Source organism: Ipomoea nil, unplaced genomic scaffold (assembly GCF_001879475.1).
Source record: "Ipomoea nil cultivar Tokyo-kokei standard unplaced genomic scaffold, Asagao_1.1 scaffold2480, whole genome shotgun sequence".
Classification (NCBI taxonomy): domain Eukaryota; kingdom Viridiplantae; phylum Streptophyta; class Magnoliopsida; order Solanales; family Convolvulaceae; genus Ipomoea; species Ipomoea nil.
Window position 1 is genome coordinate 6,281,235 of NW_017618908.1, and position 27,170 is coordinate 6,308,404.

Genomic DNA, 27,170 nt, shown 5'->3' on the forward strand with positions numbered 1-27,170 from the left:
TTTTAAGGAAAGAAAGGCACCTCGCCTAACTCGTACTAATCTTTCTTGTTTTGGATTATGCTTTTAAACAAAAATCCGTTCTCCCTCTTTTGATATATTCGTTGGATTGGACTTATAATCTGAGGATTATTAGCTCCAATTTTGGTTGATATATATTGGTATATCTTTTCTTAGATATACATGTATATATAACCTTTGGGTCCGTTTTATATATATTTGTGTGTATATATATATATCGGATAAATATCCAATAATATTTATATATTTGTGTGTGTATATATAAATATTATTTTTGGGATTTTAAATCGATTTTGGTTCATTATCACCAACATCTTCAAGTCAGATGAGGCAGAAGCAATGGGTGTCATAGAGGTGTTGAAACGAGGATTATGTGGAGGTAGAGACTGATGCGTTGAAGGTGGTCACTAGAATCCAAAACTGCAATGTGTTTACATATTTTGATCTCATTGTTAATTACATTAGGAAACTAGCTACTGACTTTGTCAATCTTAACTTTTTGTTTGCTAAGCGATCTGCGAACAGGGTCGCCCCATTTTCTTGCTAGGGAGGCCTTGTCCAAGTCTGATCGTGTGGACTCTGTTTTTGGTCTCTTTTCCTTTCTCTTGTTCATGTTTTAGAGTTTGACTCTATTTAAGTAATATATGCTTTTCGGTTTCAAAAAAAAAAAAAAAAAAAAAAGTGAACAATAAGAACTCACTATTGCAAAAATGAATTGAAACTTCAACAATCCATAGCTATAAACAATGGTTTAGAACCCATCCATTAAATTCTTCTAAAGGCCAAGCACCTTGTGCTCAGGTGGCACCTCTGTGGCTCCCCTTGAGGGAAGGTCACAAGATCAAACTCCGATGGTGGGGTCTTGACTTTTTGTGCTGCAATAGATTGAGAAAGTATAGAACATATACTACCTTGTAATAGAGTCAATAATACTAAAAAAGAGTTTTTTCCACTTTTGGTCCCTCGACTTCACTTGTGGTGACAAATGGGATTCACGACTTTTATTCCGGACATAATAGGTGCTCAACTTTAATTTTTTTTCCACATTTGGTCCCATCCGACCAAGAACCCGGCCAACCCACCGGAATTAGACTCAACCCTTGTTATGTTAAGGGTATTCTAGTCATTTCTAACCCATGTAAAATAATTAAATATAAGATTTATTCTGTATATACACCTCATTCTCGCCTGGTAGAAGCTCGGCGACAATCACCAGCGTTGTCTGGTTCAAGATTCATGGTTGTATTGTTATACTAGCATGAAACAAGATATTTCTTTGAACCCAACTCTCAACTCCTCCCACTGTGTCCTCAAATTCCATTTCTCCATTGACGACCTTCATCTCCACCAGCCATAGCTCCGGCGCCACTTGAAGAATTTCCACCATTAACGTTACTCTTGCTTTTACCAGTCTGATTCCCCCTCCCTTTCCCCTCTCCACCCTATACCCTGCTTCACTCCCGATCTTCTTTACCTTCTCCTCAACCTCTCCAACCTCGGAATTTGTGGTGAATCTCATTTCTTTCTTGTTCAATCCCGCCTGGAATAGCCCTGATAGATCCAACCCGGGAGACATTGAAATGATATCGAATGCGTTCATTTTGGTTAAGTGTTTGCAATCTTTGTCGAACTCTTGGTTCCCGAATTGATGTTCGTCTGTCAAATCTATCACTGATGATGACTTCTTGAACCACAGGAGCTTCATCAGTTCCTCGATGGACATTCTGGTTACCGGATTGGGATCGAGCAGCCGGAAAATTATGCTCCGGGTGGGCTTTGTGATCCAATCCGGGAACTGAAACGCGCGGCTTCGTATTGCACGGTACATGTTTGATATATTGCTGTCGTCGAATGGGAGGTACCCTGCGAGGAAGGCGAAGAGGATGACGCCGCAAGACCACGCGTCGGCCTTGGCGCCGTTGTAGCCTTTCCTGATCATCACCTCCGGGGCGGTGTAGGCCGGAGTACCGCACGCGGTGTGGAGGAGGCCGTTCTGGATCTGCTCCGGTAGCGCGGAGAGGTCGAAATCGGAGATCTTGAGCTTGCCGTCCTTGTCGAGGAGGAGGTTCTGGGGCTTGATGTCACGGTGGGTGACGCCGTTCTAGTGGCAGAAGTGGAGGGCGAAGACGAGCTGGTGAAAATAATACCTCACCGTGCGAAGAAATATCTTCCTTCTTCGCACACCTTCGATTTTAACAGAGATAGGCGAGAATGAGGTGTATATACAGAATAAATTTTATATTTAATTATTTTAAACATGGGTTAGAAATGACTAGAATATCCTTAACATAACAAGGGTTGAGTCTAATTCCGGTGGGTTGGCCGGGTTCTTGGTCGGATGGGACCAAATGTGGAAAAAAAATTAAAGTTGAGCACCTATTATGTCCGGAATAAAAGTCGTGAATCCCATTTGTCACCACAAGTGAAGTCGAGGGACCAAAAGTGGAAAAAACTCTACTAAAAAAAAATTATTCTAAAGAAAGTTCGATGGAAAAAGAAAGAAATTCAAAAGCCTATATATGGAAAGAAACTAGTAAAAGTCTCTAATGATTTTAAAAAATGATCAAGATAATAAAAAATCCATATCCCCCAAGCTAATCTTCCTCAAAAAGTGTCCAGATTCATGCAAGAAATAAGGAGACCATTGTCATTTGAAACGGATGTGGTTGAAACTGAAATTTGAGAATTGAATTGTTAAACTAAGATGTATGACGTGACCACACGGTATAATATGAGTCATTATGTTTTCTTCATTTGTTTTTATCAGCTTCTTCCATATGCCAACGCGGTACAAAATGTTCCATTATGAGTCCAAGTCTTCCATCTCTTCAAAGCCAACTTTAAATTCTTCATAAATACCCAACGTTTCTCCCATTTTTGTGTATTCTCACCGCAACATTTTTTTATTCACAAAATAAAGCCAAATAATATGAATTAGTGCAATTTTAACCCATGATTAAATCAAAATCATGTATTATCCAAAAGTACACTAATTATATATCTATCAAATTGGTTATAGACAAAGACGTGAGGTTATAATAGAAAACTACAGGTATAGTGCTACATCTATTAAATTACAACACCAATATAAAACAAAAATAAATGAAATAATAATTCAAATATTTCAAACATCAACTACGTTTATGTTGTAAGGGTGAGAGACACCAAGAGAATGAGTGTCATTTGACCTTCAAGCAATGAGAGATGAGAAATCACCCAATTGTACCAAAGTAACCTAAGTGAGCCAATATAGTAGTATGAAGAAGCTCATGAAACCAAAAGCTAAAGCATAGGTGCATAACAAACAAACATACCTATTGTTATATATGATTAAAAAAACTAAAATAGTCATCAAAGAGACTAGGTTAGGGTAATTTGTACTACTAACCTTACTATGAGTCAGTAGGCAATTATAATTGGGTTTGAGTTGGCCGTTACCAACTATTAACAATGTCGGGTTAGGTTACTGAAAGTCGTTAGTAACTGTGTAGTAGTATATATTGTCATTCATATTGCTAATTATTTTGTAGGCAACTATATTATAATATTATTAGATGTTAAGTCTCTTTACCAACCACTAGTCAACTTAAACTAGGCTATTGGTACCGCCAACAATAATGTCATAATATGTATTGCCAACCCTACTTTGAGCAAATATCTTATATCTTAGTTCTGTTACATATATAAACTAAATGAACAACTTAAGTCAAAATGAAGGGATCATGGTTTTTTATTTTTACTTTCATTTTTATTTATTTGTTTATTTATTTATTTTTGGTAAGGGATCATAGTTATTTACATAAAAAGTGAAGAATCATATTTAAAAGTCATAATTAATTGAGGTTGTATGATTTCTCGTTTTAAATATAAATTTTTACTAATTAACTAATATAAAATTAAATATTTGTTTTATTTGGTGGTGACAATATCATGTATAACAAAGAAGGTATGTCGTTGGTGGTTGAGTAAATATAACATGATTATTATACTAGATTTATCCTATCATACATGACGTGGTTTGTCTTGTATACACAAATAATCGATGAGGTAAACAAGTAAATACCCAATTTAGTTATTGACTATAGTAATTTTTCTCAATTTAGTTATAAATAACTTTTTGTGCTTAATTAAGTCATCGACTTTGATGATTTTATTCAATTGAGTCCTATGCTAAGATAGCTTGGTAATTTCACATCTATTAATACATAATTTAGTCCTCGACTATAATAATTTTTTCCAAATTAGTATTCAATTATAGTGATTTTATCTAATTTAGTCATTGACTATAATAATTTTTCTCAATATAATTCTTCATTATAACAATTGAGGACTTAATTGAGTAAAAACATCAAAGTAAAGGACCTAATTAAGCTCAAAAGCTCAATTATGACTAAATTGAGAAAAAAACACTATTATCGATACTAAATTGAGTAATGAGGTAAAGCAAAAATGGTTGACAACACATGATACATAAAAAAATGTTATATTTGGTTGCATTTCATATGGTCAATCACATAAAAAGTATTTAAAAAAAGAGTTGCTTTAAGCAAAAAGGACTTGAGTTCTTAACATATATAAAATGAAAATAATAGTTAACAATTGTACTAAAAAAAAAAAGGAATAAGGGTCAAATAGGCCATTGAACTACACACTAAAATGTAATTTGGCCATCCAACTCAAAAATGCTACAATTAGGTCCTTGAACATGACAAATTAAAGCAATTGAACCCAAAGTGACTTGTTGACCAGGTAATTAGATGACATGGAGGTTAAAAATTATTTTAATAATTTTTTAAATAAAAAACTTCAAAAAAAAAAAAAGAAGATGAAATAACAGCTTGCTCGAGTCGACGGTAGAAATTTTTGCCGGTGACGGTTTTCTCCTTAATCACCGGCGAAGAAGTGGAATCGAGTAGGCTGACGACCACCTAAACGACTCCCTCTTCGAATAACTACTCGACCAAACGACGCCGTTTTCGCAGAGAACGCCGCTCTTGATAAGAACCTCGAGGTCCCTGCTAAGGCTATCGATTTTTGCGAGCAAGGAGTAGATGTTGTTCTGCGTCTTGAGCTTCCCATCGGGGAGGGTTGGGGTTGTGGCAGCGAACTGAAGAGACAGCCCGTCGGAAATGGTGGCGGAGAGTGACCGGAGAAGGTCCGCCGAGAGAGGGTTGTCATTGGCGGCGGAGGAGAGATCAGAGAGGTGAGTCTGAAGAGCTGAGAGCTTTGTTCTGATCAAAGACCATTTTCCCATGAAGCTTTGGGTTTGAGTAATGGAATCAAGGAGGCATAGTAGTCACGGTACTACTTCAGCTTGAAAGAATTCTAAATGGTCTTCGTGGCTCTTCGGAGACGAAAACAGGTCCACAAAGGAGGGGGAAGGGGTGGCCAGAGATTTTTTTCTTTCTTTCTTTCTTTAAATTTAAAATAATTAAAATATTTATTTTTCAAAAAATTAATTTGTTTACAGCCATGTCATCTAATTACCAGGTCAATAGGTCACTTTGGGTTCAATTGTTTTAATTTGTCATGTTCAAGGACCTAATTGTAGTTTTTTTGAGTTGGATGGCCTAATTGTATTTTAGTGTCTAGTTCAATGGCCTATTTGACCCTTATTCCAAAAAAAAAAAAAAAAATTGAGTGAAAGGGATTCATTTAACTAAAGTGAAGAGTTGAATTCTTAGATTTGGGTATGGAGCAACCTTATATCTCCAGGGCAGTTGTCCCACCTAAAAGTGGTGCCTATAGATTATGGTTCTTTACCATCAAACTATTTTTTTTTAGTTGTTCAAAGGTATCCCTCCATCCGATAGCCAGAAGACTAATCCCTCGTCCTCCGTCAGCACACTAAGGGGGTGTTTGGTTGGATGGAAATCAAATTCCATGGAAAAGATTTTCCATGAAATGTAGGAAAATGTTGTTTTACCTTGTTTGGTTGGATGGAAAATCTTTTCCATGAGAATTTGACTTCCCAAAGGTGAAGGAAAAGAAAATCCTACCTAAACATTGGTATTTTGTTTTCCAAATGAGTTGGGAAGAAAATATAGTACTATTATACTATTTTGCCATCATCAAAATTTATTAACTACACATGTATAAATTATTGTTAAGGGCATATTGGTCTTTATATTCATAATTCCTTACTATTCCAAACCCAACCAAACAATAGAATTTATATTTCCAGTAATTTCTTTTCCACTAACCAAACAATGGAATCTATTTTTCTGGTAATTTGTTTTCTATGGAATTTGAATTCCATTACCCTTCAAATATTTTTCAGGGAACCAAACGGGCTGTAAGTAATAGAAAATTGACCAAATAATTTATTCCATTAAAGGATGAAGTGCTGAACCACTACGTCAATCAAGTTGGTTATTACCATCAAACTATTGGTGATTAATTTTAATTTTTACCAAAATGTTATTAAAGAAAAATAATACTCCGTAAAAGAAAATGACACATCTGGATAAACAAAAATGGCGGGTCCCAAAATCTAAAAACCGCCATGTCCTTCCCCATAACTTTCCGAATTCTCATTTTGGACCCCTTTTCTCTTCCGCTTTCCTTTTTGGGGTTTGCAGGGTCGACACCACACCAAGATTCACCTCACCGCTGAACGAACAGTCACCACATTCTCTCTCTCTCTAACTCCTCCATCGCTGCCACTGCTCATTTTCGATCACATTCAGATCCAATCCTCCGCGATTCAGATCACTCACTCTGTGTATGCATGTGCAAATTCTTCGTCTCGTGTTGTTGTTGATGCGCGTCTATGGTATTTAGATCTTGACGGAGAAAATGGAATCACAGCCTTCCCTGTCGTCGGGAAGGTTCGAAGCTCAAGAGAGTTTCAACACTAAGGTTTCGCGATCCAACTCCGAATCCAACAGCCATAGCCAGAGCTTAGCTTCCATTCTCAATAATCCGCATGCTGGAAAATCTGACACCTGGTGGTGGTCCGCCTCGGCGTCTGTCCCCGTCCCCGAATTCGCCGCTCTTCCGCCTCCGCCCAAGCCCGGATCTGATCTCGTCCGACCCGATTTCGTCACATACTTGTCCTCTATCTCCGAACCGTATGCCCGTTTCCATGACATCCAACAGCACACTAAGTTTGAGTCCCTTGAAGGCCAGAACGGGGAGAATGCGCTCGTCGCGTGCCTCCGGGAAGTGCCCGCGCTCTACTTCAAGGAGGATTTTCAATTGGAAGAGGGTGCCACGTTCAAGGCTGCGTGCCCCTTCCGAACCACGACCGAGAATTTGGTGCTGCAAGAGAAGCTCTCGCAGTATTTGGATGTAGTGGAACTACACTTGGTGCGGGAGATTTCCTTGCGCTCAAGCTCCTTTTTCGAGGCTCAGGGTCAACTGGAGGACCTCAATGGTAAGATCGTTGAAGGGTGTAATAGAATACGAGAACTGAAGGAGTCCATAAGGTTGCTGGATGCAAATTTGGTGGGGTCTGCTAGAAAGGTCCACGACTTGAATGAGCAGAGGGGGGATTTGATTGCTTTGCAGAACAAGTTGAGGCTGATTCTATATGTTAATCAAGCTCTTTCAACTCTTAAGTTGGTATGTTCTAAATTTCTGGAGAATAAATGAAGCTGCATTTTGTATTTCTGTCAGACTTTGCTCCATATATGTGCTTGGATATTTCCATAATAGACATTTGTGATTCATGATTAGGATCACATGAAGGTAAACTGAATAGAAAAAAAAAAACACTCAAAGAATTATCATATGACAAGATCAAACATTATTTAATTGAAGCAGAGAGATGGATTAGCTACCAAACATTTTAGTTTGCATTAGCTGAGAGATGGACTATCTAAAAGGTGCAATTTCTAGGATTGAAGCATTTAAGAACATTAAACAGTTATCTCAAGTTTAAGAGACCAATTGTTTTAGTTTGTTATACAATTGTGCACCCATAATATTGTTGTTATAATTTTGGGAGTTAAAATTATTTAGGAGTTTTCCTTGACAAAAACCCAACATTGTGAATTTGGATATCTAGTGCGAGAAATGCTAATAGGGTTATTCTATTAAAGAGAAGACAAAGAAAAACATGGACAATGAAGAACCAAAGTTTCCAGCAGCTTGTTAAAAAGTGGAGATTTTCACTATTTTGCTAAATTTGAAATATTTTGCAAGAGAATAGCTGTATTCTAATCTTCAGCTAGAAACTGATTATTGATACCATTGTTTAGCTAGAAAAGAGTTACTTATTATATTACTAGAGAAAATGAAGAAAGATACCAAGCAGAACTTCTAAATTGAAGACAGTTGGAATGCTGAATAACAAAATGGACTCACTAAGGATCTTGGTAGAGTTTTCTCTATAAGAGCATGTTTAACTAAAGTCATAACTCACATGTAGGGAGATCATGAAATGGAGGAGATTGAAACTAAACAAAGATGTGTGGGTTTTTTTTTTGTGCAACAAGGCTGTATGACTGAAATAATACCAATGTTGAGGGAGGTTTCATTTCCATGGAGAGCTTGTAAATTCAAAGAAGAAACATTCTTGAGGGGTTTCATCCCACTCATTGTAATGTGGTGGTTATAGAATTAAAGGAAGAAACACACTTTGAGTCTTTGAGATTTATTAACTGATGGAGACTGATTAGCCAATAACTTTTCATGGACTTGTATGATCAGCTACTACTACATCAGTAAATTCATTAATCTATCTTTCTGATACTTCTCTGCAGTCTTACCTAGGCATTTATCTTATATGGAGTATTTTGCATGTTGAGTATTTTCTGCCCAACTTTTGTGTTGAAATGTGTGTCTAGCACTCTAGCTACCCTTTGCAAATGTACTTAGCCAACTTATCTTTGCAATTTTTTTATAGCTTTGGGCTAATTTTCATTCGTGCTTTCTGTTCTGTAGATATTACCTCTAATTGCTTTGTTATGGGTGAGACGGACTTTATAAACTGATGTGTCTGTAACCCTTGCAAGAGTAAAATTATGATATGGGTGATCAAGAGCATGCTCTTCTCTTAAGAATGGAATAGTTGATGGTAAATCTGCAAAAAGGTCTTTTGGCTGTTTGGAGAGCGTGCAAAGTCATGAGAATTTTTTAGAAAGTCATGGACACAATTCCATGAATCTTATGTGAGGAAAGAAACCCAAAATGTTTTGAGAGCTTGGTTACCCCTGTAGATAGGAGGGTAAAAGATAAATGTCCTGTGTTCTTTTCTCTTTTGGTGTAATCAAATGGCTGTAGGTGGTTTAAAGGGGCTTATGGAATTCAGGAGCTCTATGCATCTGACTTCTATAATTAGTTTATAACCATCAATAACTTGGTATTGTTTTTTAATAAATTCATTATTTAAAAAAAGGCTCATTTGGTGTTAAGACTATAGGATCAGTTGCTATCAGTACACGCACATGGTCTTCCTGTGTTCATAAATATTGATAATGATATGGCATTTGAATAAAGTTAGCCTGGTTTTGAATTTCCTTTTGTAATTAATTCATATAATTTTTTCGTTGTCATATATTTCTACGCTTTATGATTATTCTATCATGGCTGTCATAAGAGTGTGTCTTGTTGATGTGTATATTGTACCTGGATGTTTCTATTATAAAATAAATCAATATCTTGTTTATAGACATTTTTGTGGAATATATCTTGCTTTGTTATCAAGCTTCTGAGACTCGGTGACCCCCAAAGAAAATAATAGTTTTACTTGTAGGCCATTGCCTACCTAGTTAGATGCGTCGTGTCAATGATGTTTAGGTAGTAATATAATAATGTTTAAGAGGTAACCCATTTATGCTTGGGTTATGAATATAATTAAATTCCATAAGCAAAATGTTCAGATTACCATATGAACATTCTTGTATTTCCATTTGAATGTTTGTGTATTATCATTTACATCATTGACACAGTGTGCCTAGCTATGCCATGACCTACCTAATAATTTGACCAGAGATAAAAATAATAAAAAGAAAATATTCTCCCTTTACTTTTGGAACTCTGAATTTTAACAATTCAAATCATCAAAGTAGCAGGATTGGAATTTGGAACTGAATGTATTATTCTTGAAAGAATCACTGTCCTTGTTGATAATGACTTGAATGCAGCCATGTGATTTACGCATTTACCATTTCGGCAACCCGTTGATTAAATTATTTTTATGCATGTATTTTTTGTTGTTTGCATTTTGAAATGTGTATTGTTGACTGACTTATTTAACCAGCAAAGCTTTGGATGCTTCTCATCATGCTAACTCTATATTCTCACTTTCACACAGCTTGTTGCGTCTGCCGATTGTGCTGGAGCTTTAGATGTAACAGATGATTTGCAGCATTTATTGGTATATTTGCAGTTAATCAAATGTCTTTGTTTATGTTTACTTTTCATTTTTGTACATTCGTAATTGGTTAATGATTTGGTTAATTTAGGGATCTTCTTGGCTATTATTATTGTTGTTGTTATTGTTATAATATATTGGATGTTGATTTCTTAGGTTGGGGTTATGCTCTGAAAAGTTTAGTTGCATTTATATGGTTGGGATTATGCTCAGAAAAATTTAGTTGCATTTTTTTATGTAGTAATTTAATTGATTGCCAAGTTGTCATTTCCTGTTTGATAGGATGAGGATGAATTAGCTGGTCTACACTGCTTCCGTCACCTTCGTGATCAATTGGCTGCTTCGATTGAGTCCATTAATAGGTTCGTCTGTTATTGATCTTTTTATGTTTTCAAATTAAATGAATAGTGAATTAGTGATGATGAAGTAATTGTTTGATTAGTGAGCTCAAGTGCTTATCTACTCTGGTATGCTCCAAATTTTTTTGAAAACATGTCAAGGTTAATGCTGCCCTAATTATTTAAAGTAATTCTCAGTGTGCAAAGCATATGCTTTAGTGGCTGGGCACCCTTTTAATTTGAAAACATGTCTATAGATTTCTGGAATTAGTTTTGCTAATGATTAAGGCTTATACTTTTTTCTTCATTTATTTATCAAGACATGCCAAAGCCTTAGAATGTGTGATCATTCCAGGTCCAGACATGCCAAAGCCTTAGCTGTCAAGCTGTCAAGGTCTTTAAGGCTTATACTTTTTTCTTCATTTATTTATCAAGACATGCCAAAGCCTTAGAATGTGTGATCATCTCCCGAGTCCAGAGATGTACATCTTTGTTTGTAATGGGTGTAAGGTGTCAGTGTGTCAATCAACACTCTAAAGAAGAGCTCACTTATATATATATATATATATATATATATATATATATATATATATTTCTTTCTTTCTTTCTGTAAGATGATATCAATCAACACTCTAAAGAAGAGCTCACTTGTTGACCATTTTGTTGTGGGTTATGCCTGACAACTTTGATACTTCTCTCTTCTTATATGGTCATATCCTTACGTATAGCCATTTGTGAATTTTACCAGTGCTTTCTGAAATTATGTTTTTGATCACAAATATGAAATATTTCTTTCTTTGACATAAGCATTCTGTCTAAGATGCTTCATCATGTTATTTTTAACCAAAACAAAAAAAAAAAAACTTCACATGCAAGGAATACATCTTATCCACATATGAAAGAGAATTTAAAGATTTCATATACCTTGGTGTCATGACTTATCAAATTCAGTATTGTAGCATTCTTTCAGCAGAATTTATGCGGACTTCTATACACGACACTGGAGATACAGATGCATCAATAACATCAAAATTTAAAGCTCGAGCAACTATAGCTATGAATGGAGAAGGAAATGAAGTAAGTGTGATTCTACGTGCATCTTGCTTATAGGATGCACTTATCATATACAGTACCTTTATTTTGATTAAAATTTATTGTTTTGTTGATTGGCCTAGGCCCATGTTTTCAAGTTAAAAAGGATCAATGATTTTGAAGGTCATTAATGCTAAAGAATTGACTATCCATCTTTTAAGCATCAACCATAATTTCTCCACTGTATAAATTGGATTTTTTGAGCTTGTCCCTCTGTAATAATCATCTGCTAAAGGAGCATTTCAAGTTGATTCATGAATTAAATTATGACATACTGATAATCTGATATACCTCTAGAATACATCATAGCAAAAGGTTAGTGTCTTCCTCCCTTACTCCTTTGCCCCCTTTTGCAGCCTCTTACTCTGATCAGGTCCAAATATTTTTTTAATTGTGCCATTTTAGTCATGTATTTTAGTAGTTTTACTTGCAGTAGCCCATAAAATTCAGCCATTGAGTATGCCTCCAATGGAAACCTTTTTGTTGTCATAAATGTTTGATTTACCAAAAGAAAAATTAATAATGGATCTCTTCTTTAAATCTACCTTCCTGTAATCCATATCCTAAAAATATAGTCCACACAGAGCTTTTATTTCATTATAGCTTCACTTGTCTACTCATACTTTCATCTTACATAAATTGTTTTCTGGTGATTCAATCTATGCATTCCTTAGTTTGGAAGGGATCATATCATTCTAAAAACTGCTCTTGGTGTATTGTAGGTTAGATTGGATGAAGAAGAAAGTTCCAATTTTCGAGATCTACTCCTTCCTCTTGTTATTGGATTGCTTAGAACTGTGAGTAACATGTTTGATCACTGTTTCTCAAGTGTACAGTAGCTAATGATTACTTTGATTACTAAAATTAAAATATGCATGGCATATCTGTGCTTACTCTCTCCTTGATCCTGATGATGCTGTTAGCAGAAAGAAATGTAATTCCTCAAGAGTATTTGTGCAAGATTGTTGTGAGAAGGATTTCTTATGAGCAATAATTGATAAATCTGTTATGATGTGAGATAGAAAGTGGATTTTGATTGAGAAGTAAGGGTTTGTAATTATATTTTGATGAGAGTTGGTATTTGTAGTTGCTGAGTGCTCATGGGTTGACTATTAAAATCATGGCTTGCTGTGATTTTCACTGCAGCAACTCTTTGCCAATATTTGACAAAATGTGCTGTGTCTAATTGGACTCACACAACCTTAATGGTTATTTTTCAACCTGTTCGCTAATATTGGATTAAATGTCCTGTGTCCAAAAAAGTCAAATTGTTTGTTGGCAGCTATAGATTTCAGGAGGACAAAAGGTAAGATCTCCAGAAAGCATTGTGAAGAAAAGTCCCAAAGAACCAATAGTAAAAGTAACTACCTATAACAAGATAAATAACAGTTCAAAAAGTTAACTATTAGATTGTTTGCAGTAGTTAGCCTGTTTGGATAGGGAACATAAGTGAAAAAAAAGGCTATTAAAGTCTATCACCAAGGAGAAAAAATAAATTCCTGGGTTAAGCACCACCACCACATCCTATCCACCCCATGGAAACCCAACGAAAACCTTCCTATCCATTTGTCTTTTGTTTGCATGGCTTCTAATTTGCAAGTGGATGAATCAAAATGCCACTTATTTTTTTGTTTTCGTTTTTGTTTTTTCTCCATTACTTAGTTTCATTTCTAATTTTGACATTTTAAAATTTGAGTTCAGTTGCATATGTTGCCAAGGGATGTTATGTGATGTAATGATCTCCTATCTATTTTTCAGGCAAAGCTCCCTGCTGTGTTGAGGATGTACCGCGATACTCTCACAGCTGATATGAAAACTGCTATTAAGATATCAGTTGAAGAGCTGCTTCCAGTTCTTGGTGCCCAACCTCTGGATTCTGATTTTGTCACGGGAGAGCGAGCAGTGGATGCAGATGGTGGGTGAACATTTTCTATTTCCTTAGCTACTGCCTCTACTAGACATAGTTTAACTGTTAATAGAAGGGAACTTTCACAGTACACACCTTATCCCCTGCCACATCAAGGCTGTTCTTTCCCTGGAAAAGAAAAGTATACATATTATCCTTTCTGAAAATATGCTTAGGATTCCATCTCACCTTAACATAATGATGTGGTTTTTTGGGGTTTTGGGGGGGGGGGGGGTGGGGGGTGGAACTCTTGTGTTCATTAAAAGTAGTGATCCTTTAGTTCATAATCTGACTTGTATGCTGGCTCAGGTGGAGGCTCATCGCTTGCAAGCAGGCTGAGAAGCCTGTCTCCTGAAAGTTTTGTTCAACTTTTGAAAGCTGTTTTCATGATAGTGCAGGTAATGTATACTTGGACCACTTTTCATCATCCTCCCATGGCTGCTATTTGTTGTGGTCCTTTAGTATTGTTGATAATGGTTATTAGTCATGCCTGATAAATCATTGTTTGATAATGCTCCTGGATACTTATATCTGGTCAAAATAAATTTATCCCTGGATGAGCAAATGTATTTGGTATGGTTTTCAAAGCAGAAACTAGATGCAGAGACCACAAACATACTGATTATTAGTTTTTCTTTTTAGTGACGTGGGAAACCCGCAGCCACTACCCGAGGGTGTGCACGGGGTAAATCCCACCTTGTGACCCTAGCTGGCAAAGGGCCACAAGGAGGTAAACCAGCCTAGGTTGCCCATAGCTAACTGGCTCAAACTAAGAGGGCTGGGATTCGAACTCGTGACCTTGTGGTTACAAGTTTGTGTCCTTAGCCATCTTGGCTGGGGTTCCCCCCCCACCCCCTGGATTATTAGTTTTTATCAGTTAGAATGGCTATGGTGGGCGGGGTGTTTATTTTGATTCTCCTACCCTGCAGAATGTTTGGGGTGATTTTGAGGCTATCCTCCCTTTCCTCTTTTTTTTTTTTTTTTTTTCTTTTGTGTGTGTGTGTGTGTGTGTGTGTTTTATATCCTGCATCACTTTCTGAGTATGGTCTAGTTTGTACTCTGTTGGTGAAAGAAGATCTAATGACTATTTTCAAGGCTAATTTTATTACACAATTTAGAAATAGATAGAATTGGATACAGCATTTACTTAGACATTTTTTTACAGTTTATTTCTCATTTTCTGTAAAATAACATTTATTACCTAGTTTTTGTTTTTCTTTTCTTCAATTGCCCATATTTGTTCCAACTCTTGCTTTCTCATTCCTGACTATATGAATAGAAGAAGGTTGTGCTGAAGGCATTCTTGGAGATGTTTGATGATTTTGAAATTGAAATCAAAGAGCATAGATTGTGTTTTGCTCCTATTGGATGATTGCTGCTGAGTTGTTCTAAGGGATTAATCTCTGTGGACTAATATCTTCATCTGTTAGCTTTGATGGGTTGCAGTAGCTTCTTGAAAGAACAGCCGCTAGTTCTAAACCACTTCTTGTTTTTCCGTGGTTTTGCATTATATTTTCCAGAAAAAAAACATAAGTAGATGATGCCATTTGATGTTCAGGTTTTGGCTAGAATAGCCTTGAGAAACCGCAGTTATGATTGTCTTATTTGTTGCGATTAACATTAGTGTTTGCTATCTTATTTGTTGTGGACTCATGAAGTTGTTCCAGTGACGTCTTCATCAATCTACTTTACTTTGTTGGATAAGTTTTTGCATTTTAGACTACTGTGCTGGACCTTATTTGCTTATTTTATTGTCTGTCTATTCCTATCTGGTATGATGTAACTTGATTCTTATCTTTTAGTGAATGCAGGCCCACTTGGCACGGGCTTCTGAAGTTAAAAAAGCAATTGAGTGGATTATATGCCATGTTGATGGCCATTATGCTGCTGATTCAGTGGCTGCTGCAATTGCACTTGGGGCAGCTGCTGCAGAAACAGCTCATGAAACAGATAGTCAAGTTAGTTCCTTTCTACCATATTCTACTCAAAGAAGCAGTAACAAAGTTTCTTCAACCCAAGGAAAAGGTAGTGAGGCGTCAACAGCATCAAATTTGTCAAGAAATTTCAGGTTACTTCTGTTACTTCTGTTATTACTAAAGATGATCTTTTGTCTAAATTAGGAACCAATAATAATAAAGGAGTAAAGTTCTTGATGCATTCTGTGATAGTGTTTAGCAACTATTTCCTTTCAAACACTTCATAGTTTATGGATATTTGTTTCCACATTATTAGATATTTATAGAGCTTGCCATATTTCTTAGTGCAATGCCTTGTATGTTTGTTGCATAAAAGAGATAGCCCTTCTATGCCAGGGCCTCCTGAGATAGTGCTTTCTAATAGCTTTGCAATGTGTGGTGAGAACTGTCCTTTATCTGCTTTAACTCTTTTGAGTTTCTGCCACCTTGAAAGACTGAAACTGGTTTGGTTTGTGAGATGGTGAGTATTGAGTTGCCTTTTCAGTCTTGGACCTTTTTAAGGTTTTGCTTCGTGGGTGGTTCTGAAACTTGTGAAATGCTTATCTGGTAAAGCATTCTTGTAATTAACAAAATGACTTCCAGTTTGCCCATACCAAAAAATGGAAGGTAGCTGATGTTTTCTTGCAATTTCAGTCAGTTTCCCACCCTCTTTAGTGTAGTTGTGCGCTCTACTTGCTCATTTGCAACTTTGACTAGAAGAAAAGTTGCTCTTATCTCTGAAGGCAACTATGTACTGCATGGCTTTCTTATGTATGTGGGTCTTGAAGACTTTGTATAGCTGTTAACCCTAGTTAGCATTTTAATTCTGGTTGGGTTCTGTCCTTTGCTGAGCTGTTGTAGGTATGAATTATGAGGAGGGTGTGGATTTAGCTTTATTAGGGATCTTTTAAGGTTTTATTTTAAAAATATTCTGATCATTAATTCAGTCTAAGAGCTGGAATATCGCTCCCTTCTCATCTTTCCTAAGAATTCAGAAGCAAAATAGTCTAGATGTTGAGATTTCTTACAGATTTGAATTCTGGAGGGAGCTTACAACTTCTAGCACCTTTGCTGTTTAAAATGTGTAAAATAGGCTATATGCTTTTAAAGTTTGTTGGCATGGTCTGCATGTATAATTATCTGAGGTGTTTTTCTTTTGGACAGAGCTGATATTTTGAGAGAGAATACAGAAGCTGTTTTTGCTGCTTGTGATGCTGCTCATGGTAGATGGGCAAAGATTCTTGGAGTCCGTTCTCCAATTCATCCAAAACTAAGATTGCAGGAGTTTCTAAACATATATAACATAACCCAGGAATTCATAACTGCAACTGAGAGGGTATTCTGTTTGATACTTTTAAATCATAAACTTAAATTTTGAGATTTTAAATTTACATCCCAGTGGTTATGATGCTATGATATGCAACACATACAGATAGGTGGAAGGTTGGGGTATAGCATTCGAGGAACACTACAGTCACAGGCCAAAGGTTTTGTAGAATTTCAACACGAGTCTCGAGTTAGTTCCCTTCCAGCTCTAAGTTTTTCCCATGTTTTGACGGTTTGACCTGTTATGATCTAATTGTTTGCTTATTACATCAGATGGCAAAGATGAGGGCAATACTTGACCAGGAAAATTGGGCCGAGATTGATGTGCCTGATGAGTTTCAGACCATTGTCACATCATTCTTTTGTGAAGAAACTTTGGTTACAAGTGAGACTGCTACAAGTAATGGTCCTGTAGCCCCAGGCAGTGAAGGTTCCCCTGTGGATGCAGGACTCTCAAATTCATCACAAAATATGGAGCAGCATGATTCTGTTGCAGTGCATCTGGATAGTGCAGCACAAGGAAATTCCTCAGGTTTAAGGAGAACTGAGAGTGGTAATGTAGATCCTGAAAGTAATTCAGCACACACTGTCGAATCGAACTCAAAGGAACGTGGAAAAGCTTCACCTAGAATGCTTTATTTCAATGGAACAGGATATCACATGGTTAACTGGTGAGTAGTTCCTGATCAACCCTTTCCTCCCTTTATGTGTGTCTGAGTCTGTGTATAGAGGTGAGTTTTAGCTTTTTCCACCTTCTCAATCACATATCTGGTCTCTCTTGATTAAATATGTGTGTGTATTCTTTTAGATATATTTTATCATTTCCATTTTTATGACCGATGCAGTCCCTCGATTGGTCATTCTGGTCTGTTACTTCAGTTATACTACAATTACTCAGTAATGATAACTAATAGTTGTTTCTTTTTCAGTGGCTTGATTCTGGTGAAGATGCTGTCAGAGTATATTGATATGAATAATAGTTTGTCTGGACTTTCTTCAGAAGTTGTCCATCGTGTTGTTGAGATCTTGAAATTTTTCAACACAAGGACTTGTCAACTTGTCCTTGGTGCTGGAGCTATGCAGGTAGTTATAGTGGATAATTGATTGATGAATTACTATAGTGATTTTTGCATTACTGAGATAAGTATTTTTAGTGACCATAAAGTAATAAATAAACAATGATAACTTCTTTAAATACTTTGGTTGTGTTGGATTCTTGCCTACTGATCCCTATATCTTGTTCCTTTTTCATTGAACAATCATGTACATAAACACTATACCTTCCCCTCTTCTTTCTTCCAATCTCCCCAGTTATGGTCTGTAGGGATTGAAATGGTAAGCATTTCTGCTAGCAGTACTGAAGTATCAGACATTCAGATAAGATATTAGAAATGGATGAAAACCAAGTTAGTGGGCTGTGACTACAGGCCAAAGAGCCTTATTTATTATACCTGGTCTGTAGGGAGCAACTTGTTTTGAAGTCTTCGAATGCATGGACTTTTGTTTTTGGGTGTACCAATTCATGGTATACCACCAATTAAGATTGATTTCACAAATTGCTAGTACAAATGCTACACCACAAGCTTCTTATGGAAAGGGAAAAAAACAGTTTTAGTGAGATTTGTAGTGTGCATGCTATGTTTTGTGGAGATTTAGCTGTAATAATCTTCAATTAAGCCTTGCCAAGCTGCTTTTGTTAGAATAGGCTCCTTGTTGAATTATTCTGGCATACAAGAGTAATAGATTAGTAGAGTTAGATCCTGATAAGGATATTGGAATTGACTTACAGACTAAGAAATTTCTAGTTTTTCAAAATCAATTTGGGACATTTTTCACTAGCATTATGCCATATTGTTTATTCTTAAAGCATTTAACTGAATTAAATTATGCAGGTGTCAGGTTTAAAGTCTATTACTTCTAAGCACCTGGCTTTGGCAAGTCAAGTAATCAGTTTCACATATGCTATTATACCTGGTATGTGATGCTGATTAATTAATTGCTGATAATTCTAATCTTTTTTATATGCACACAAAGCCATGCAGTATATGTATGCTACTTGATGACTTGTCTCATTTGATCTCATTTATTATTCATTTTAGTTACTTGGTACTTTCTAGCATCTCTGCTCATTTTCATGCTTAAAATATGTTATAGTTAGTATGGTTTGGGTGGATATAAGGTTCAGTTATGACTTATGACTAACATGGCAGGCTTTTTCCCCTTTTCTAATGAATGGCTTTTCTCCTGTTAACTTTTCCTCCTGTCTGCCCAGTTTTCGGCTCTACAAACCGTCAATAGGATATGTTCTTGTTTTGTTTAAAGGAAGATGGCAATTATACTTTCTTTTGTTTTCTTGCTGTGTTCTAAGCATGTGTGGTGTTGGAATTGAATGTACAGACCTGACCATTTATCTTTATTTATCTACATTTCATATGAAAACCCTTTAAACCATCTCTTTGAATAGGGTATAAGCATCAATATAATTAATGAAAAGGTTGTTGCCACACACCATGTGCGTGCATCCATGTGTAATATACATATATATCTAATATAGGAGTGAATGCAACAACAAAAAAAAGATTAGTACCCCTTGTTGAAAATACTGTACTGTCAATTTTTATATGAGAAAACTGCCCTTACAGCGTTAAAGTTCCGTCAATATATATTAATTGTGAAATTAATTTACCTAATTATACTCAATTATTCTAAACGCATCACTTACCAAGTTAATTTACCTAATTAAATACCATATTAAACCACCATATATTTATGTTTTACTTTCATTTACCCTATTTACCAATTATTGTATCTCTTTCCTGAAACACTTGTTGGGTAATACATGACACCTTTTTTCTATATAATATGGATTCTATGATTTTTTTTTTTTTGAAAACTGGATTCTATGATTTTTAAAAGTTTATCTGCTATACTTGTAAGTTTTTATTTTATTATTATTTTTTCTCATGTTCAAATTTCAGAATCAGTAGTGTCTTTGTGATCTTGCCTTGGTTCCAACAACATTCAGTATTGCCAAATTTTTTAATATCTGATTTTCTGGCATATTCTTTTGCATTGCTGAAGAAATCAAGAGGGTTCTATTCCTTAAAGTACCTGAAACACGCAAAGGACTGTTGATGTTAGAGATTGATCGTGTAGCACAGGTAAGGGATATTTTCTCTCTCATTCTCCCTCTTCTGCTATTATCTTTCTAGGCAGTTTTTCAGACTAAAATGATTACAGGGATTATGAACTCCACTGCTTCTTGTGCATGGGCTACGATTTTTAAAAAGTGAAAGTAGTATTCAAAAATCGATTTTTTTTTTCTGGATTATTGGATAAACTCGAATTGGTATAGGTGTGCACTTGTTTCTTAAGGCCTCTGTTACAGTTGCATGTATCCTTCGGTGGTATCGACTGATGACTTTACTTATTATCAGTTATTTAAAAAGTATAATTTACAGAAAAAAAAAAAAATGCTGCAACTTTTTTCTTGGAACATATTTGGTGCTTGTGACATAAATATAATTTTTTGTATTGCAGTTCTTTTTTTCTTGAACTGCATTAGCTTCTGTCTCTTTTTTCTTTCGGTGGCAGCTTTGATTTTTAAAATATGACTATTGCTTTTATCTCAGTCAAAACATGTCCTTTCCTTCCGATATAAAATCAGTTAAGGATAAGATGATGTAAATGTGTAATGCATAATCATGCATGACATTCTTTCAAAAAAAACAAAAATCATGCATGACATTCGCTTTCTACATGTTACATGTGTGTATTTCAAAGTATTCAAACTCAATCATGAAAATCAAATGGCTAGATAGTTGTTTTTCTTATGTAGACTTCGATTTTTTGTTTTATTTTTTGTTTTTTTTTTTTTTGTTTTTTTTTTGTTTTGTTTTGTTTTTGTTTTTGTTTTTGTTTTTTTGAACTTCAATCATGAAAGTATTCTTCTTTTTTTTTTTTTTTCTTTTTTTGAAATTTCTAGGACTTCAAGGTCCACAGAGATGAGATACATTCAAAGCTTGTACAGATTATGAGGGAACGATTGCTAATCCACCTACGCAGTTTGCCACAAATGGTTGAGAACTGGAGTAGGCAAGAAGATACTGATTCACAGCCGAGTCAGTTTGTTCGTTCTATTACAAAGGTTGTACTATAGAAACTTTTATTTGAAGTCATTCTATGTTAGCTCTATTACTTTTCTCGTGAGGGGGGTTTAGATGCATTGAGTCCTAAAATGGGAAATGAGAGGATCGTCTCATTTTTCTTTTCTCTTGTCCTAATCTTAGACACTATTGATGACTGGCTTTTGAACCCTTGATAGTGTGAAAGCTTCACTCTAATATTTATGAAATATTTTAGTAAAAGTAGCATAAAGGAGGTGCAGCCCATGCTCTGTAAAATATATGTGCTATAAATCTGACAAATATTTCTACCTAGATATCCTATCCTGATAACTGCTACCGCAAAATCACAATTCATTAGAACCCCAAAAAAGTAACCACTGAAGTTTCAATCAGTTTTCTTAAAAGGAACCTAATGACTTTCCGCTAGCAAGCAAAAAGCTTCACTCATAATCTTTTATGTACTCCATATCTATTATAATGTGCATTTTTCATTTATCTTGCACCAATTTACTTTATTTACATTTCATCTTGTAAAAATAGCTATTATGTTGAAATTAGCATGTATTGTGTTATTCAAAATTGTAATTGGTCTCTATTTCTTTCCTTAGATTTTGCCTTTTACTAACTAAATTTGTCCAACTAATTTTGCTTGCTTAATTTTGAAGGAAGTCGGTCTTCTTCAACGTGTGTTATCTCGAACTCTGCATGAAGTAGATGTTCAAACTATTTTCAGGTAAGCAAGCTGGCACACTTCCTGACAATCTGACATGCTAGTGATTGCAATGGCACAAATGAAATCTTTTTTTAAGAGGGGAAGTAGACGTCCAAGTGAACAAGATCTGTTTCAGTTCTGGTTTTAGGTTTACTAAATCTTGCTTATTTCTTGTTAGGCTAAAATTGATATTGAACTGGGACATAGGCAAACATCCAAAAATGGAGTCCAGTGGTTCAATTTAGTTCCAAATTTGACTTGGAAGTTGTGTGTGTAATCCTTGATTGCTCTACATCCACCTCCACCTCCACCTCCTTGGGATGTCAAGTATCTCAATTATGACCAACACTATGCTGAATCTTATTATTGCCAATATTAATGTCTCTGCTAAATCTGTATTATGAGTGTGTCAAATAGGATTATGGAATTGGAAAGTTGGGTACATTCTGAACTGCCTTATAATGTGAATGCACATGATGTCAGTGTAGTTGCAAAACAGGGCTGTGGCAGCAAACTTAGATACTAGTTTTAGATTCCCTTTTCTTGCTGATACTATAAAATGCTTAGAAGTATGCATCACTTGCAGGCAAGTGGTGCAAATCTTTCACACCCAAATTTCAGAAGCACTGTCACGCGTTGATATCAGTACTCCTCAAGTGAAGAACCGGTAATGTTGCCTCAGAATCCTAATTTCCCTGACTTTTAAGATTTACTCATTTGCTCATCCATTTATTTGCTTGCTATTCAATACAATTTTGAATGCTATGTGCAGAATGCATCGTGATGTTCAACATATTCTCGGGTGTATCAGATCATTGCCATCTGATGAATTGAGTAAATCAAATCCACCTAATTGGGGGAAGCTTGATGAATTTGTGGAGCAAAATTTTGGTGCAGAAGCCAGTTAATAGGTTCCTTGTAGATAGTTATTTGATAAATTGGATGCAGACTTCAGTGGTGTTTTAGGAGCAAATGAGCTACCAAGGATTTCCTGAAGCCCATGCATCAATGCTACACTAATGATGAGGTAAAATGTGTTTTTTTTGTTCTTATGTTTGCTTTATTTTTATTTTGTGTTTAGGAATACCTTGTAGAATTGAAGTGGTAATAGACTAATAGGTTGAATAATTAGACGAGATGAAGAGAAGTTAGGGACGTGATGCTCATAATGTGAACTATGCAATCCGGAATTACTATTATTCTATTTGTTTTGGCCAATTGCAGCATAAATCCATGAAATTTTGACTGGAATGAAATCATTAGCTGCTTCTCATTGGATAAGTAATATGTATCACGCATCTTATTTCCATAAATATAAAAAAGAAAAAAAATGGCAAGCTGTGAATGACACTAGTCCTAGATTATTAGTGTCATTTTGAAATCAGAATGATTTTGAAAGAGTAGAGGTACCTTAGCAATATTGTGAAATATCCCAAAATGGAGACTAATTTTCTGCAACGGTATTTTGTAATATATTTGCAGATGTGCAGTCTACTGAATGGATATAGTACTACTGTAACAAATTCAAATTTTTGAAGTGAGAAAGATTCAATAGCAACAGTTTGTAGTTTTCATGTACACAATTTGAAATGAGCCATATGTTTTTTTTCTGAGATTGTATTATTTCGGCTTCTTGGACTTCTGCCCTCTTCTCAAATTCCTTATTAATATATATAACTTAGGGCACCATATGTTCTCCCAGAAGGCTGAATAATTGCCAACATATCTTGTAATTTACACTGGTGAATCTGTGAATGTATGCATCATTTTCCCTCTTCTTCCATTTCTTCTTTTAAGCATTTGCCTAATTGCATTTTCTTGCTTAAAACAAAAGAAGAATCATCCTTTCAAATGCCCTTTTAACTGTAGTAAAGAGATGTTGTAAGATGATTTACTCTATTTTACATGAAACTCATGTGGGATAAAATCAATGGTTTCTGAAGATTCTATTGTTGCAGTTTCATGGTCTTGTTAATGTATAAATTCATTAGAATTGTGTATATACTTTGAGATTTTAATCAAAGGGGCATTTTGATTTGAACCAATTATTTTAGAATATTGAGGAAATGGAAATGATTCCCAAACGATAATTTATATTCAAGGATGGAATAATTTGGGTAGAGAAGTAATGAAATAACCTATAAGATGAAACTAAAAGGGCACATAAATTTAATGAGTTAATATGGTCTTCTAGTTTTTTTGGTTGGTGACCAATGTAGTTTAGACTCGTGTGTTTTTGCTCAATGTATTTCTTCATTTGTTATTTCGCCCCATGTGTTGTGCTGTTAAATCCAAAGATATTTTTGTAATTGCGATAATCTCTCATCTCCCTCGGATGTCTCAAAGGGAAACAATTTCAGATCATTCTGTATATTTCTTAAGCCCGATGAATCCATGGGATCTAGGATATAGCCCGATGAATTCATGGGATCTAGGATATAGCCCGATGAATATGGGTTCTATGAATCTATGATATAGTTCGATGAAACTGTGAAGCTTTGGTTATAATAGTAATAATAATAATAAAGTGCTGGTAAACTGTTTATAGTGCAAAGTGCAAGTTGTTGGGTCTCATGTTAATTTCATGACTTCTAAGTTTTGCAAAAATTTGTGGTCTATCATATTATTGACACTTTAAAAATCTTGTGACCAAAGAAAGTACGAATATTATTCACAAGTCATCAAAACTTGACATATCTGTTACTTTTAGGTAACCAACATGAAGATTTGCTCAACTTTGAGCAAAGTTTGTGGCAGATTTTTGCAAGACCTAAGTTGTAAAGCACCAAAATTGACCAAATTGCACGCATATATTGACTAAGACCCAAGTTGTCTACCCTAGAATTGACTTCAAATAATTTCATTCTTTAGAAAATTAGAAAATACAAAACAAAATTAGATTTTTTTAAAATACTGATTTCACCACTTTTTTTTTTTCCCCCATAAAAAACAAGTGTAACTAAATATGTTTCATATTATCGTGTGATGACATTCCGGGGTGGGGCTTAGATTTTTTGGGCTGAAAATGTTTGAGAAAGTATAGAACATATATTGTTTGGTAAAGAACCCTAAGTATTAAAAAAAAAAAACATATGTTTCATATTGTTTTCTAATTTTTGATGAAAATTAAAATATGATAAAATGAAACTAAAAATAGAAAACATAAAACATTTTTCATTGATTTAACTATTAACCATTTTTGAATTTGTAAAATTAAGGTGTGAAATACATAATCCTACACCAAGTCCTTATCAATTATATATAAAGACATAACACTTTCTGTCCATCAATTACATACAAACTTTGCCGACAATTGAGGAACACAATTTTATTTCACAAACAACTGATAATAAAAAGTGACGGTTGTATAGTTGATGAATAAATAAATACTATTTCCTTATAATTCAAAGACAAAATATATCATTTTTCCTTACACATATTCAACTCAATATAAGAGGTGTCAAGAATTTTGAATTGGTGTATAAGACCCACAACAGTATAATGCCTATGATTGAATCTCAATCCATGGTTTCCAGTCAAACCGGCTAGCATGTTATCTGATTATTAAAAAGAGAAAAAAAGATATTTATTTATTTATTTTAAAAAAGTAAAAGTGAGAAAGGACCACCAATTTATTTTGTTATTTTTATTGTGAGGGCATATATATATAGCCAAATGATACACAGTATCAAAAGTTGAAACCCATGAGAATGTTGTGGCTGTGACCACACTGGCACAACTCAAATTATGCCACCAAATCATTTGTCTAATAATTTATTTATTATAATATATGTAATATAACCTTAAATTAATTAAGGTGACAAACCAGGAAACATGCAATCATTTCATCATTTAATTTGTATTTAATATGTTTTCAATTCTCATTTCTTTTAATGGCTTCTCCATGTGATCTGAGCTTACTTTAACTTTGTCATTGCCAACTTTGACAACTCAAAACAATGTTTTTCAACACATATTTAAATAATCATCCCATGCAGGAAGTGAATACATCAATTATGCCCCGTTTAGCTCAATGGTATATGGACAATATTTGACAGAAGAAATCAAGATTTGAACTTTGACGACGACAATAGTGTGGAGATTATGTTCAAAGTGGACAGATCGCTTGTTCGCACTGATATTTGGCCTTGTCTACAATTTCTTGCTTGTAGTTTATTTAGGAAGGGGGGGGGGGGGGGAGGGGGGGGGGGTACAAAGACGCGAAGAATACTCTTACAAAGAGAAATCTTTAATCGGCTTTATTGGAACATGCTTAAGCTAACGGAACAAGTCCAACAATATATTGATACAACATGAAAAAGTTTTGTTCCTACGTTATTTCTATTTTTAAGTAGTCTGATTATTATCATTTTTGGACAAGTTTATCGCCGCTGCCTTACTTTTATCCCACCTAAAGGCTTGGTACGGTATTGTTGGTAGAGAAGGCATAGACCCCTTTCTTGGACCACACTTTCTCACTAACCGAATCTTTAACAAGAAGTTCTTACTGCCTTCTTCATTGAAGTTTCAAAGCGTTGAAGCCGTTGTCAACTGTGTTGACTAAGCTCTGTCTTTCCAGGATTACACCATGATTTATATATTCCCAAATGCTCTAATAGACCAATAATTTTGAGTTTTTAAGATCAACAGTTACAATAATACTACATATACTTTCATTTCACTTGTTACTTTTTGTTGCATTAATAAGTTGATTATTGTTCTAACAAGTAACTTATTTATTTTTGTTTTTCTTTTGACCAATTAATATAAGTTAGTTGTGTGGTAGTGGTACAAACTCTTGGGATTACAAATAACATTTGTTGGTTAAATTGGATAAAAATAAAATTGACAAAATTCTGTCATAGTAGGAGTTGAAATTGAATATGAGTCGTTTTATTTATTGGTTAAATTGGATAAAAATAAAATTGACAAAATTCTGTCATAGTAGGAGTTGAAATTGAATATGAGTCGTTTTATTTATGGTTACATTAAATGTTAATAATATTAAATTATAAAATCTTTACACCTTTACTGATAAATATTAATGACTTAGTACAATACATACAAAGCCATAAAAAGAGTCTTAATAGGTCATTATCACCTAATTGTACTCCAAACCAATTGTAATAAATTAAATAGGACTAAATTGGTAAGGCACTAATAAAGAGTTCAACCCCACAAAACCTCTTTTATGCCACATAATACATTAATACATGCCCTTGACCGACAATAAATTAGTGTGTCAATTTTATTTTATTTTTTACATTTTTTATTTTATTTTTTGTACTTTTACCCCATTTTCATTTACATTCTTATTTGATTGTGTGTTACTTTACTTTCAAAAAACTTAAATCTCAGTAGGTTTTTTTTTTTTT

General features: G+C 34.9%; 1 protein-coding gene and 1 pseudogene across 1 annotated transcript; one reads left to right on the forward strand and one right to left on the reverse strand.

Moving 5' to 3' along the window:
- Positions 1 to 1,206: 1,206 nt before the first annotated feature.
- Positions 1,207 to 5,272, reverse strand: LOC109152785 (annotated as a pseudogene).
- A 1,306-nt stretch (positions 5,273 to 6,578) lies between these two features.
- LOC109152973 (vacuolar protein sorting-associated protein 54, chloroplastic) lies at positions 6,579 to 23,578 on the forward strand. The gene is made up of 19 exons (XM_019300679.1): positions 6,579 to 7,584; positions 10,280 to 10,342; positions 10,622 to 10,701; positions 11,637 to 11,754; positions 12,492 to 12,566; positions 13,528 to 13,684; positions 13,985 to 14,073; positions 15,487 to 15,743; positions 16,795 to 16,966; positions 17,063 to 17,146; positions 17,230 to 17,627; positions 17,886 to 18,039; positions 18,849 to 18,930; positions 20,038 to 20,117; positions 20,942 to 21,103; positions 21,749 to 21,816; positions 22,382 to 22,462; positions 22,568 to 22,822; positions 23,278 to 23,578. Exons 1-18 carry the CDS (start codon positions 6,817 to 6,819, stop codon positions 22,701 to 22,703), a joined length of 3,024 nt encoding a protein of 1,007 aa, XP_019156224.1. The 5' UTR covers positions 6,579 to 6,816; the 3' UTR covers positions 22,704 to 22,822; positions 23,278 to 23,578.
- Positions 23,579 to 27,170: the final 3,592 nt, after the last annotated feature.

What these genes read in the sequence shown, in the direction of transcription:
- LOC109152973 (XM_019300679.1), top strand. Translation starts at nt 6,817, where the DNA reads ATGGAATCACAGCCTTCCCTGTCGTCGGGAAGGTTCGAAGCTCAAGAG. An exon ending in GCGAGCAGTGGATGCAGATG is followed by an intron (nt 13,685 to 13,984) that starts GTGGGTGAACAT and finishes ATGCTGGCTCAG; the next exon opens with GTGGAGGCTCATCGCTTGCA. An exon ending in CACATATGCTATTATACCTG is followed by an intron (nt 18,931 to 20,037) that starts GTATGTGATGCT and finishes GCATTGCTGAAG; the next exon opens with AAATCAAGAGGGTTCTATTC.